General features: G+C 45.6%; 1 protein-coding gene across 6 annotated transcripts in view; it reads left to right on the forward strand.

Moving 5' to 3' along the window:
- The window catches only part of SUSD1 (sushi domain containing 1), a 136,038-nt gene that overhangs the window by 97,492 nt on the left and 24,222 nt on the right, over positions 1-14,324 (forward strand). For all 6 annotated transcript variants that reach the window (XM_023201849.3, XM_023201859.3, XM_023201842.3 and 3 more), the window contains one exon: positions 1,432-1,618. In XM_023201849.3, the coding sequence (XP_023057617.2) occupies positions 1,432-1,618 (187 nt within the window). The remainder of the gene's footprint in view (positions 1-1,431; positions 1,619-14,324) is intronic.

Genomic DNA, 14,324 nt, shown 5'->3' on the forward strand with positions numbered 1-14,324 from the left:
CAGTTTTCCTGCCTCAGCCTCCAAGTGTTGGAATTTCTGGCATGAGCCACCACGCCTGGCCGAGAATTTCTTTGTGCTCCTATATTGGTGCTGTTGATGCTCAGGCAGTGTCCATGGAAGGAGTCCTGTGGCGTATCATGTGTGTCTGTGTCCTTATCAGTGTCTCTGACCAGGCTCTGGATGTGTTGCCTAGAGAGCCAAGGGGAACTTTTGAGGCTCGATGTGGTCGTGAGTAAGAAAGGGAAGGACTGGCTGGGCACAGTGGCTCACGCCTATAATCCCAGCACTTTGGGAGGTTGAGGCGGGTGGATCACTTGAGGTCGGGAGTTTGAGACCAGCCTGGCCAACATGGTGAAACCCTGTCTCTACTAAAAATACAAAAATTAGCCAGGCACAGTGCACGGGCCTGTAATCCCAGCTACTTGCAGGGCTGAGACAGGAAAATTGCTTGAACCCGGGAGACAGAGGTTGCAGTGAGCCGAGATTGTGCCATTTCATTCCAGCCTGGGTGACAGAACGAGACTCCGTCTCAAAAAAAAAAAAAAGGAGGGCGGGGGGGAAAGACTGGCATGAGCTTCTACTACAAGAAATTAAGTAAGAACAAAAGGGTGTCTCTTGGCCAAAGTGTCAGGGTGGTAAAGGAAAGGGTAGGGTCACCAGAAGTGGGGAGGCAGAGGAGAAAAACCCTTCTCAGGTTCTACCAGACCAGCTACGAGTATCCTAATTCAGGTCCTGCTTAGTTTGGATTCCTAATATTCTTTCTAGGAAAATGTTCTTGTCCTCGCTCCTGCCGTTTTGCCAACAGACTTTCTTGTTGGGTGTGTGCACTGTATGTGTGACAACAAGAAGGAGAAAGTTGCCAGTATTGGGACCTCAGCCTTTTGTGTGTTTTTATTTAAAAATATATTTATTATATGAATAATATTTTAAGTACAATATTTATAGTATTGCAACTCTAATATTTGCTTACTGCTGCATTTCACCTTTTGAAGAAACATTAGAGTCTAGAGAGAGAGAGAAAGAGGAAGAAAGCTTATGAAAACAGAAAGGGGTTGGGCATGGTGGCTCACGCCTGTAATCCCAGCACTTTGGGATTCGAGGTGGGCAGATCACTTGAGCTCAGGAGTTTGAGACCAGGCTGGGCAACATGGCGAAACCCTGTCTTTACAAAACATACAAAAATTAGCTGGATGTGGTGGCATGCATCTGTGGTCCCAGCTACGTGGGAGGCTGAGGAGGGAGGATCACTTGAGCCTGGGAGGTTGAGGCTGCAGTGAGCCGAGATGGTGCCACTGTACTCCAGCGTGGGTGACAGAGTGAGGCCCCCATCTTAAAAAGAAAAAGAAAAGAAAAGAAAGAAAGAAAAGGGGGTGGTTTCAAGACATCTAAAGCCTTTTAAGCTTTCACCCAGTGAGCTTTTTTATGTTTCAGTTCCACATTTGGGGCCAGAGATGGTATCAGAAGGAGTTTGCCCAGGAAATGACCTTTAATATCAGTAGCAGCAGCCGAGATCCCGAGGTATGCTTGGACCTGCATCCGGGTACTGACTACAATGTCAGTCTCCGGGCTCTGTCTTCGGAACTTCCTGTGGTCATCTCACTGACAACCCAGATAACAGGTAAATCTTGAATAACAGCATTTGGATTAACAAAGTTACCACAGAATTGTTCACAGGTCCTGATAAAGAGGAACACTGTTGCTTTTTATCATTATATAATGAACTTTAACAGGGAGAGGAGGAAGGACATGGAATTGGAGAGGTGCCTTAAGTCGCTTACAACTGTGACTGTGACTGTTTTATTATTTTTTCTTTTTTTGAGGCAGGGTCTTGCTGTCTCCCAGGCTGGGGTGCAGAGGCACGATCATGGCTCACTGCAGCCTTGACCTGGGCTTAAATGATCCTCCCGCCTCAGCCTCTTGAGTAGCTGGGATTATAGGTGTATACACCATCATGCCTGGCTAATTTCTGTATTTTTTGTAGAGACGGGTTTCACTATGTTGCCCAGGCTGGTCTCGAACTCCTGGGCTCAAGCAACCTGCCTGCCTTGGCCTCCCAAAGTGCTGGGATTACTGGCGTGATCCACTGCATCCAGCCTGTTACATTTTATTCTTAAAAAGATACCTGATAACCACAGGGGAGGTCTACGGGGCAGGGGAGGGGAAGATACCTGAAACAAAATGTAGCACTGATGAAATGTGAGTGCTGTGTCCATGGTGTTGGTTATATACCTTCTGGATATTTAAAACATTTAAAATACTTCATACTTAAACAAAAGACGCTTGTGGCTGTTTCTTTCTCAGTAATATTTAGTTGGCATCCTGTTGCAAGTGCTTTGAGAGACGCAGTGGCTCACACCTGTAATCCCAGCACTTTGGGAAGCTGAGGAGGGTGGATCACATGAGGTTAGGAGTTTGAGACCAGCCTGGCCGACATGGTGAAACCCCGTCTCTACTAAAAAATACAAAAATTAGCTGGGCGTGATGTCAGGTGCCTGTAATCCCAGCTACTCGGAAGGCTGAGGCTGGAGAATTGCTTGAGCCTGGGAGGTGGAGATTGTGGTGAGCCGAGATCGCACTCCAGCCTAGGCAACAAGAGCAAAACTCCATCTCAAAAAAAAAAAAAAAAAAAAGGTAGATTACTATCAGGGGACAATGATTGCAGTCTTCTTGCTATAGGGCCCCACTAAATTCACTTTCCACTCATTTTATCCTCCCTCTTCACATCTGTGACCCCCCCTTCATACATGCTCTGAGCAAATACTAAGTGTATTAGTTTCTTGATCCTTATTTCACTGAGAAATTAGAAGTAGTCAGGTGAGGACTTCCCACACTCAGCCCTGCTGTTCCTCCCTGCATCCCCTGTTCTGCCTCCCCCGCCTGTCCCTGCTCCCGTGTAAGGCTGCCATCCCCTCAACTTGTGCATCAGATCCCATCCCTTCTGCCCTGATCAGCACTTCCCCTCAATACAGAATTATCCTCAGCATTACCTAGCATGTCTCCCTTATTAATGAAAAGAAAGAAAAAATGAACAGACCTTCTTTTAGCCCGTATTTGTCTTCAGCTACTTTGCCTTCTTTCTGCCCCTTTCTATGAAAACTCCTTGAAAGAAATGGCTGTTCTGTAGGCTCTACATCCCTGCCTTCTTTTCCTGCTTTCACTCATCCCACATAGGAAACATACGTCTTCATTGCTTTACTGAAAGGCTCTTCGTTTCATTGCCGTCTTGCCAAATCCAATGGCCAGTTTTGTTCTTATCTGATTTTCTCCATAGCGTTGACACTCCCTCCCTCGAAAACCCCTCTCCCTTGGTTTTGGTTCCTTCTGCCTTGCTGTCCCCTCTCAGTCTTCTTTGCTAGCTCCATCTTCTTTTATGACCCCTCTTCAGCCTCCTTTTCTTCATTATCTACCTTTTCTGCTTAGGTAATCTCAACCCATCTCATGGCTGTAAATATTACCTATATGCAGAGGATTTCCAAAGACCAATTTCTAGTCCCAGCCTCTCCTTTGAGCACCAGACTCATATATCCACCCATCTTCTACACATGTCCTATTGAACATCGAATAGGCAAATCAAATGGAACTTGTGATTTCTCACCTCTGCCCTTATCCCCAAATCTATTTCCTCCCAGGCTTCTCTGTCTCTGACCAGTTATTCTCCGTCTGTTATTGGCATTCCTATTCACCCAATTGTTTAGGCCAAAACCAAGTCCCAACTAGTTCTATGCTATCCCCAAATTTCTCATCTGTCAACAAGCCCTGTTGGCTTACTGTCTGAAATATATTCTGAATTCAACCACTTCTCCCCACCTGTGCCTTTTCCACAACTACCCTAATCCAAGACAGCAACCTCTTGCTTCTCCCTGACCTTCTTGCAGTTCCTTAAATGGGTCAAAGTTTTTCCAGCCTCCAGACTTTTCCATCTGCAGTTCATACTTCCCGGGACACTGTCAACATATGGCTTCTCCACAGTTGTTCAGGTGCCTGCTCAACTGCCATCGCCAGCCTCCACGCTATTACTCTGTATCTACTTGCCCTGCTTAAATTTCTTCATAGAGCTTCATATTAATAAAAAATATGAATTATTAGTTTTTAAAGATAGGGTCTCACTCTGTCACCCAGGCTGGAGTGCAGTGGTGCAATCATAACTCACTGCAGCCTTGAGCCCTTGGGCTGTAGCAATCCTTCTGCCTCAGCCTCCTGAGTAGCTGGGAGTACAGGCGCATGTAACCATGCCTAGTTAGTTACAAAAGGGTTTTTTTTTTTTTTTTTTCTGTAGCAATAAGGGTCTCCCTATGTTGCCTAGGCTGGTCTTGAACTTCTGGCCTCAAGTGATCCTCCCATCTCGCCTCCCAAAGTGTTGAGATTATAGGCACGAGTCTCTGTGCCCAGCCTAGAGCTTGTTTTCTGAAAAACTTTTTTTTGTTTGTTTATTTTCTTTCTCTCCCACTAAAATAGGAGCTTCTTGAAGACAGTGATTTTTGTCTGTATGTTTTACATTAAATCCTCAGCGAGTAAGATTGGTACTGATAGATAGCATAACAGCCCAAAATTTTAAAATAACAGCCAGTGGGTCGTATTGGTATTGAGGAGATGTCTGGTTAGGCAATGAAATCTTGCTACCAAAAAGAATTCCCCACATTTTGGGCTGGAGAGACAAGTGGTATTCAGTTTGGGCATTTCTTTCTGTGGTGACTTATTAAAATGAATAGCGATTCCATCTCCATTTCCTACTCTGTGGTCTTTATCATGTTTGGATGCTGTGCTTTTCTGGTTTGAAGGGCCATTGCATATTTTTTTGAGTTAAGGGGAGGGAGTTTCATTTTGATGAGACACTTACTCCTACCTTGTTTTGTAGGCTGAATAGAGCTTTAGTGGCTCAAGTTCCCTCTCTCTGTGCTCATGGCCACCAGGGGACATTGTTGAGCTGTTTAATGTTCATTGAGATGACTATTTTCCAACTCTACCCATGTTAAAGGATTTGTAATTTTAAAAAAGCACAAAAAAAATCAAGTTGCTTAGATCTTATGAAAGAGTTAAAAAAAAAAAAAAACCAACCCCTTTCTTTTATACAAGGAGGAAAAAAGAAAAGCTTACTTATTGATGTGAAGAGATACTCGTGGTTGCCTAAGATGTGTGTGGCCTTATTTCGGTAAAATCATGAACTTTTGAATTTTGGCAGAAATGTTAGGCTAAGGATTTGGGTCTGGACAATGTAGCTGCTCATTTCCCAGAAGGAAAGAGAGTGGAATTTCCCTTCTGAGTATCTTACATTAAATCTTACTGATGGGAACAGGATGTAAACAAGTGCTTTAAATACATTGCTGACCTCAGAGGACAGTGAAGGTTCTAGGAATGTTGAGGGACAGAAGCAAGTGTTTCGGTGAATGCAGGAAAGCAGGGGCTGGCGAGGGGGTGGGTGAGATGGAGCTGTGGCCTCATGGTGTTTCTGACTCTTGGCTGATAGGCTGCAGATGGCACATTGAACGGAATTCTTCCCCCACAGCACATATCCCCTTTAGGACAGGGCGAGGAACAAAGTTTCATCCTTTTTTTTTTTTTGAGACAGAATTTCGCTTTGTTGCCCGGGCTGGAGTGCAGTGGCGTGATCTCGGCTCACTGCAACTTCCACCTCCTGAGTTCAAGTGATTCTTATGTCTCAGCCTCCCAAGTAGCTGGGATTACAGGTGTGTGCCACCACGCCTGGCTAATTTTGTATATTTAGTAGAGATGGGGTTTCACCATGTTGACCAGGCTGATCTTGAACTCCTGGCCTTAAGTGATCCACCCACCTTGGCCTCCCAAAGTGCTGGGATCACAGGTGTGAGCCACTGCACTGGCTTCCTTCCCTTCCTTTCCCTTTTCCTTTGTTTTTTTGAGACAGAGTCTTTCTCTGTTGCCCAGGCTCTGTTGCCTAGGCTTGCTCTGTTGCTCACACAGTGGTATGATCTCGGCTCACTGCAACCTCCATCTCCCAGGTTCAAGCGATTCTCATGCCTCAACCTCCCAAGTAGCAGGGATTACAGGCACGCACCACCAGGCCCGTCTAATTTTAAAAATATATTTTTAGTAGAGATGAGGTTTTGGCATGTTGTCCAGGCTGGTCTCAAACTCCTGACCTCAAGTGATCTGCCCGCCTTAGCCTCTCAAAGTGCTGGGATTGCAGGCATGAGCCACTGCCCAGCTGAGTATGCTATTTTCTTGCTAAGTCTAAAAGCTTGTAGGCAACATTTTCTTATAGGGAGAGAGAGAAAAAGAGGAAACCAGAGAGAGAAGAGAGAGGATGATGGGGGTGGTGGGGGGGGAGGGGAAGAGAGAGAAAGAGTGAGCGTGAGAAAGCCAATACATACATAAATGTGGAGATAAACCAGACCACTTGTCTTATACAACGTGGTGATCATTTGAGATGGAATGTTTATTATGGAACCAAGCATGCTGGAGGAGCAAAGGGAAGAAAAGATGAAAAGGAAATTATTTATTCCCATGTCTTCAGTACCAAGGCTGGCAACTTCTTTGAGAAAGTTCCCGTCTCTCATTGTATTCATAACAAGAAAAAGGAAAGTACTTTTTCAGATGGCTAGGAAAACAATGGAAAACACAGGTGCGTCCCAGGCATTTATCAGATTGGCACTTTATCAGAGAGGTCCTGCCAGGACTGCCCTGATCGTCCCTGTCCCTGCCTCTGACACTGCCCTCCACGATGGGATATCCTCAGGGAAGACTGTGCAGGACCAGGTCTCTTGGTTTCTTTTACCGAGACTGCTCTTTCATGCGATACTCTTGTCCTCAGTGAGAAATGCATCTCCCCTGGCTGGTTCCAGGGTGCCACACTTATCCCTGGGTGGCTCCCTGGCTCCCAGAGGACTGAAGCTGCACCACAGGTCAGCAGAGGGACTGGCCTTCATGCCAGCTGTTTTCCTTTCCAAGTCTTCCATGGACACAGGCTCTTTTGATATCTGGAACCCTAACATTAGGTCAGGCAAGGAAAGGCACGTTTGCCCTTCCATGCTTCCACGGTCCACCTATTTCTCTCATTCCCAGAAATCTCCCAACTGCTTTCTAGCTTCAAAACAAACCCCAAGTCCGCACGTAAATGGCTGTGTGGGGATGGGTGTCTCCCAGACCCTCTTGCTACCAGCACCTGAATCCCGGCCAATATTGGCTTTTATAAAATGTACATGAGAAGGTTTTCTTAGATCAGAAGCCTGGAAACCAGAGTTTCTGTGTGTGTTGGGAGTAGGGGAGGGGGATGCCGAGATGTAACCATTTAATTTAGCAAATATTTATTTATTTACTTGTATTTGTTAAAAATGAGATGGGTTGGCCAGGTGCGGTGGCTCATGCCTGTAATCCCATCCCAGCACTTTTGGAAGCTGAGGTGGGTGAGTTCGAGACCAGCCTGGCCAACATGGTGAAACCTAGTCTCTACTAAAAATACAAAAATTAGCTGGATGTGGTGGTGGGTGCTTGTAATCCCACCTACCTGGGAGGCTGAGGCAGGAGAATCTCCTGAAGCCAGGAGGTAGAGGTTGCAGTGAGCCGAGATTGTCCCACTGCAATCCAGCCTAGACAACAGAGCAAGACTCTGTCTCAAAAAAAAAAAAAAAAAAAAAAAAAGGAAAAAAAGAAAAGAAAGAAAGAAAAAAGAGATGTCTTGAGAAGCCACTAGCAAATATTTTTCGATTGGTTATGCACAAAGACTTGTGCTGCCTACTGAGGATGTACAGATGAAAAGAAATTGGTTTCTTCTCCTTGGGAGGTCAAGTCTCATAACTTTATTGATAGAGAAGATCTGTCTAGCTGATGACTTGTGGTGGAAGCTACTATTTTTTCTGTTGCCTCCAATTTTAATTTACCATGCTTTGGATGGGATGATATATCTGGAGAGGTGCCTGAGGATTAGAAAAGAACCATCATGGTGTGTTTATTTTTCTACCTACTTTTTATTATAGAAAATTCAGAAAAGTAGCATTGTACTGGGTTTTTGGGCAGTGGAGTTGTATTTTAATTCAATTGTTTGTGTTTACTTGAAGTTTGTAGTACGAAGTTGGATATGTTGCTGAGTTTTGATGCAGATAAAATTTTCTTCCATTTTTGGTTCTTTTTGTTCATTTTCATGGGTTTTACATGGAGAAATTTTAACACATTTGTACTTACACTACTCTTTTTCTTTGGTTGATTTAATAGTTTACCTTCATTAGTGATATTAATCTTTTGATAAATATTACAAATTCCTACTCCAAGGCTATTTCCTCTTTTATTTTCTTTTCAATTTTTTTTTTGAGCCTGAGTTTCATTATGTTGCCCTGGCTGGAGTGCAGTGGCCGATCTCGGCTCACTGCAACCTCTGCCTCCTGGGTTCAAGCTATCCTTCTGCCTCAGCCTCCCAAGTAGCTGGGACTACAGGCATGTGCCACCACGCCTGGCTAATTTTTGTATTTTTAGTAGAAGTGGGGTTTCACCATGTTGGCCAGGCTGGTCTCAAACTCCTGACCTCAGATGATCCACCTACCTTGGCCTCCCAAAGTGCCAGGATTACAGGCATGAGCCACTGTGCCAGGCCTTTTCAATATTTTTTGACATTTAAACATTTAAAATTTTTATGTAATCAATTCTATTGATGCCTTTATAGTTTCTGCCTCTGGTCATGACAAGAAAAGCCTTTCTCACTCTGAAATCAAATTAATTCTTATTCTCTAATATTTTCTTATCCTTCTTACTAGTTTTTCTTTTTGCATTTATTTTATTTGTTCTCTTTATTTTTATTAAAAAAATTTTTTTAAGACATGGTGGTTTTACTCTATCACCCAGGCTGGAGTGCTGTGGCACAATCAATCATAGCTTACTGCATCCTCAAACTCCTGGGCTCAAGCAGTCCTCCTGCCTCAGCCTCCCAAGTAGCCAAGACTACAGGTACATACCATCACACCCTGCTAATTTTTTACTTTTTGTAAAGATGAAGTCTTAGTATGTTGCCCAGACTGGTCTCAAACTCCTGGGCCCAAGCAATCATTTTTGCCTAGGCCTCCCAAAAAGCTAGGATTATAGGTGGGAGTCATTGTACCTGACCTGCTTTTTTGCACTTAAAATTTAGGTTCCGGCTGGGCACAGTGGCTCATTCCTGTAAGTCCAGCGCTCTGGGAGGCTGAGGAGAGAGGACTGCTTGAGTCCAGGAGTTCAAGGCTGCAGGGAACTATGATCATGGCAGTGCACTCCAGCCTGGGTGACACAGTGAGACCACTTTTCTAAAAAAAAAAAAAAAAAAAAACAGCGAAACACAAAAACCCCTCCAAAAAACCACTTAGGTTCATTTGGAATTCATTCTGATGTCTGATATAAGGCTAAATTTACATGATAATTTTTCTCCCCAGCTGTAAGTCAGTTCCCTATCACCTTTGGAAATACTGACCATCCACGCCACCTGGTACATTTCTTTGGGTCTATTTCTAGACTGTCTAGACTGCTTTATCTGTCCTGTGCGTGTACTTTACTATTTCAATTGTTGTAATTTTATGATACATTTAATTTTTTTTTTTTTTGCAGAGTAAATTCTCCTTCATTACTTTTCCCCACATTTCCCCCTATGTGGGAATTTCTTTTGTCATTTGCTTCTAGCAGAGGATGGATATTCCTGACATCCAAGAATGGTAATGAAGGTCTCTGTTCTGGTTCCTCTCCCATCTCGCACACCCAGGGTGAAAGAGCTGTACTTTCCAGCACAGGCAGGACCCGTTTCTTGCCTCGGGTCTAATTCAGTTTAAATCAGTAACGAGGCTGATGGAAAGGAGAGCACGTCTGCCCAGGACATCAGTTTGGGAGACAAGGAAGAGCACCTTGGAAAATTCAGCTGAAAGTCAAGTTTGTTTCGCCTTAAAATGTGACCGAGAACCAGCCTGATGAGACTTAGGCTTGTATGTTAGAGAGAAAAAGTAGACTGTTTAAAATATAAGGCAGGGGCTGGGCATGGTGGCTCATGCCTATAATCCCAGCACTTTGGGAGGCCGAGGCAGGTGGAATCACCTGAGGTCAGGAGTTTGGGACCAGCCTGGCCAACATGGTGAAACCCTGTCTCTACTAAAAATACAAAAATTGACCGGGTGTGGTGGTACATGCCTGTAATCCCAGCTACTCGGGAGGCTGTGGCAGGAGAATTGCTTGAGCCTGGGAGGCGGAGGCTGTAGTGAGCTGAGATCGCACCGTTGCACTCCAGCCTGGGCGACAAGAGCTAAACTCAGTCTCAAAAAGCAAAAACAAAAACAGAAAACAAAAAATAAAATATAAGGTGGGGAGGCCTTAGGCAAACAGAGCAGAAAATGGTCTCAAAGTCACATGTTGATTGAACCAGATGACCGTGGTGCCTTGAAAGCTGTGACCCTAGATTGGGAACGAGCAACGTCACCTGGACCAAGCAGGGGGATGGCTTTCCTGCTCTGTCTGCAGTGGCCTCTTCTGAGCTCAGTGAGCACTTTGTTCTGCTGCTCCTGGGTGGTTTTAAAATGTTAGCCAAGAGATTAGAGGAACTAGAATTAATACTCTTGGAGAAGAACAAAGAGGAGTAACTTAAAAGAGCCGGTGTAGGCGGGGTGGGCGGGCGGGGGACTGCGTGGAGTTGTGACACAGAAAAGAGTAACCAGTTAATCTCCACCTGGGCTGAGAAGTGGAAATACGTAATAAAAAACGTTAATTTTACTGTGACAACAAAACATCACAAGTGAAAGGGCATTTCAGTGATAGCAAAGGGCCTGAGGGCAGTTAGATCTCAAAGGGAAGGGGTACGTTCCCAGGGGACATGTGGGGGCTTTTCCTCTCTCCTCCATCACTGCCACAGGAATCCAGCTGTTGTCTTCTCAACTGTATCCTAAGGACTCTCTCTCTGGACTGCTCTTGAAAATAGCACAGATCTTCATTTCAACAAATGAGTGATGTGAGGCCTAGACTCTAAGCAGAGGCTTTTCCAGGTGACCTCCTGGGGCACCTGGCAATCCCACAGGTTTAGGAAAGACAGGATCTATGTTGCAGTGTCTAAGAGACCCTGGGAGAAATTCTAGACTTAACACTGTTTCATAAAGGCCACAAAGTTCTCTTACTCTTCCACCTGGTCTTAAAGCCTGGGTTTCTCGGTGGTCCACCCTTGGCCCCCATCTCTCCTCAGATACACCGTCTCCTTGGTGGCCAGGTTCACTCCTCCCCGTGAGCTGCCTCTGTATCTCCACCATGGGGTTTGCTCCTAGACTTCAGACCTATGGTTCTAACAGCCTGCTGGAGGATTCCTTACACACTTCAGCCTGAACAGACCTAGAAGTGAGCTGCTTCTCGTCTTCCCCAAGACTTGGTAAATGACGTCACCACTGACTTGGTTGCCAGATTCCTGCCGTCTCTCCCCTGAGCAAGGCTTCCATTTGTCCCCTCTTCTCCATTCTCTGTGCTCTCACTTGCAGCAGACCTCAAGCACTTCCCACCTAGATTATTGGACAACCTGTGTTTTTGGCCTTTTTCTGTTCATCCTTCGATCAGCTCTCTAAATTGTATTTTTGTGCAGATCTGCTAAAAAAATTTTTTTTTTTTTGAGACAGGGTCTAGCTGTTGCCCAGGCTGGAGTGAAGTGGTGCAATCTTGGCTCACTGCAACCTCCGCCTCCCAGGCTCAAGTAATCCTCCCATCTCGGCCTCCTAAGTAGCTGGGATCACAGGTGCACACCACTGTGCCTGGCTAATTTTAAAAATTTTTTGTAGTGGCAAGGTTTCATAATGTTGCCCAAGCCGATCTTGAACTCTTGGCCTCAAACAACCTGCCTGCCTCAACCTCCCAGAGTGCTCGGATTACAGGCATGAGCCACTGCACCCAGCCTGTTAAAAATCTTTAAACGGCTTCTCATTACTTTCAGAACCTCAGATCTCTCAGATCTGACCCACACCTACCCCTCTAACTTGACCACCTACTTCTACTCTGCCAGACCTCAACCTTTCAGCCAGGGACTCCGTGTAGTTCTGTCCCTCCCTGCCGCCACCTCATGCCTCTGCAGATGTCTATTTCCGTGTTTGATAGGCTCAGCTCCCTGCCTTCAGCTGGATGTTGCTCCTCACATCCACAGCACTCTGTGTATAACTCCATCACAGCTCTGACCGCTACCTTTACAAAACTGTCTTCATGATTACACTCCAAGCTCCCAGAAAGCAGAAACCATGTCTTCCATGCTTGTCTCCCCCAGCCTAGCACAGAGCCTGGGCAGAGGTGGCTAATGGGTGTTTGTTGAATGCAGATATATGAATAATATATATGGTAGTGCTTTAACAACTGTAAAGGTCCAGGCAGGTCTAAGTTTTTATTTATTATAATTTGAGATTGAGCGTTTCTACCCCAAAACTATTTTCTAATCTGGTAAATACAGTCTTGAGAATCTATTTTGGCCTCAGAGTCCTTTAGTTCATAGTGGCAGGGTTTAGGGCTAGGGTGGGGGATGGGGGGAGGCATTCATACATGTATTTTTAATATATCCTTCTCTTTCCTTCCATCATGCCCTTCCTCCCTTGCCCTACTGAGCTGATGCAGTGATAGACTTTGAAGGAGGGGTGGTTTAGTCCAGGGTCTAAAGGGAGTTCTTAAGGCAGTTCGTCCTGCTGTCCTCACGTCTCCACCACTCAAGTGGTTTAGGATGTGCCTGGAATTCACAGCAATTCTTCTTACACAAATGCATAAGGACCGCTTCCCTACTGTGTCCACTTGGCCTAGCACCAGAATTCCTGCCAGTACACAGCTGGGGGTTCTGCCCTTCCACAGAATACCAAGGCGCTGGATGCATTCTGTAGTCAGGGCTCTTTTGGTTGCAAGGGACGGAAACCCAACTCCACCCAGCTTAAGCAGGTGGAATTTGTGGGATCACAGAACTGGGAAGGCCAAGGATGGATCTCGCTTGGAGACAGCAAGCTCTAGCCACATGTGATGTCACCACAGCCCCATTGCTCTTCCAGCCATGAGTCCCTCTTTCTGCCAAACTCTTCCAGCCAGACTTTGAAGGATGGACATTGTACTGTTGGCCTACCTGGTACTTACAGCTACAATCTAAGAAGAAGAATAAAACCCTCCAATCTTCTAGGCCTGGCATGGTGGCTCATGCCTGTAATCCCAGCACTTTGGGTAGATCACCTGAGGTCAGGAGTTTGAGATCAGTCTGGCCTGCATGGTGAAACCCCATCTCTACTAAAAGTACAAAAATTAGCTGAGCGTGGTGGCGCTTGCCTGTAATCCCAGCTACTCAGGAGGTTGAGGTAGGAGAATCGCTTGAACCTGGGAGGCAGAGATTGCAGTGAGCCAAGATTGTGCCACCGTACTCCAGCCTGAGTGACAGAGCAAGACTCCATCTCAAAAACAACAACAACAACAACAACAAAACAAATAAATAACAAGAACAAAAAGCCTCCAATCTCCTACAGTTAAACAGATTGCTCTTTTTGAGCCATCTTCTGACTGGGGAATGGCAATCCATGATCCCTGGGCCCTGGGTCAGTGGGGTTTTGGAGTACTGGGAATGCTGGCCCCATAAGAACCATGTGGGAAGGAGAAGGGCCGCTCTCCACAGAAAAAGGGATGCTGAGCACATACATATAAAGTATGTAGCATAGGAAAAGACAACGTGTACGAACTCGGAGAATCTCAGGCACAGGGTGTCCCATCTTTGGGAGTTTCGCAATTACAGGGTTGCAGCTTTCCGTGGTCTCTTCCAGGTTTGTTTTCTTTCAAGCCCCTGTTCATTCGGCAGAATGCCTCTCCAGCCCTGACTTAGGGACACTGCCTCTTTTGCCTGGCTTCTGTTGCCACCCTCTGTCCTGTGAGGAACCCTTTTTCTATATCACAAGTCACAGTCCCCTGAATGGCATTTCCTGTGTGCTCAGGTTGGGAAGGAGCTAAACCTGTCCCTATGACCTCCCTCCTGGGGTCATTTCTGAGTTTTTTCTTTTCTATTCATCCCTTCCCTTTGAACCTGCTAATTAAGAGATATTTGTTGTTTGACACCCCCAGGACCCCCAAGCTCTGTTCCTTATGGTCTCAGGCTGGGGATGGCACAGAGGTCTCTCATTCCTCAGGGATTTGTAATTCCAGGTTTCTCCTTCTAGGTCATGGTTTAATCTTAGGCAAAGTGAACACAAGCATTGTCATAGCCTGGCAATGTAGCAAAGGAGACTTTGGAGTCAAATTACCCTGAGTCCCACACTTGGCTCGGCTGGCTGGCCGTCTTCTAGTGGTGTGACTCAGCTGGCCTGAGCCTTGATTTCCTGGCTGATAAGATAGAGATGATTGTCATGCAGAGCTGCTGTGAGGACTTGTTGAAA

The sequence above is a fragment of the Piliocolobus tephrosceles genome, chromosome 14, assembly GCF_002776525.5.
Source record: "Piliocolobus tephrosceles isolate RC106 chromosome 14, ASM277652v3, whole genome shotgun sequence".
In the NCBI taxonomy this organism is placed as follows: domain Eukaryota; kingdom Metazoa; phylum Chordata; class Mammalia; order Primates; family Cercopithecidae; genus Piliocolobus; species Piliocolobus tephrosceles.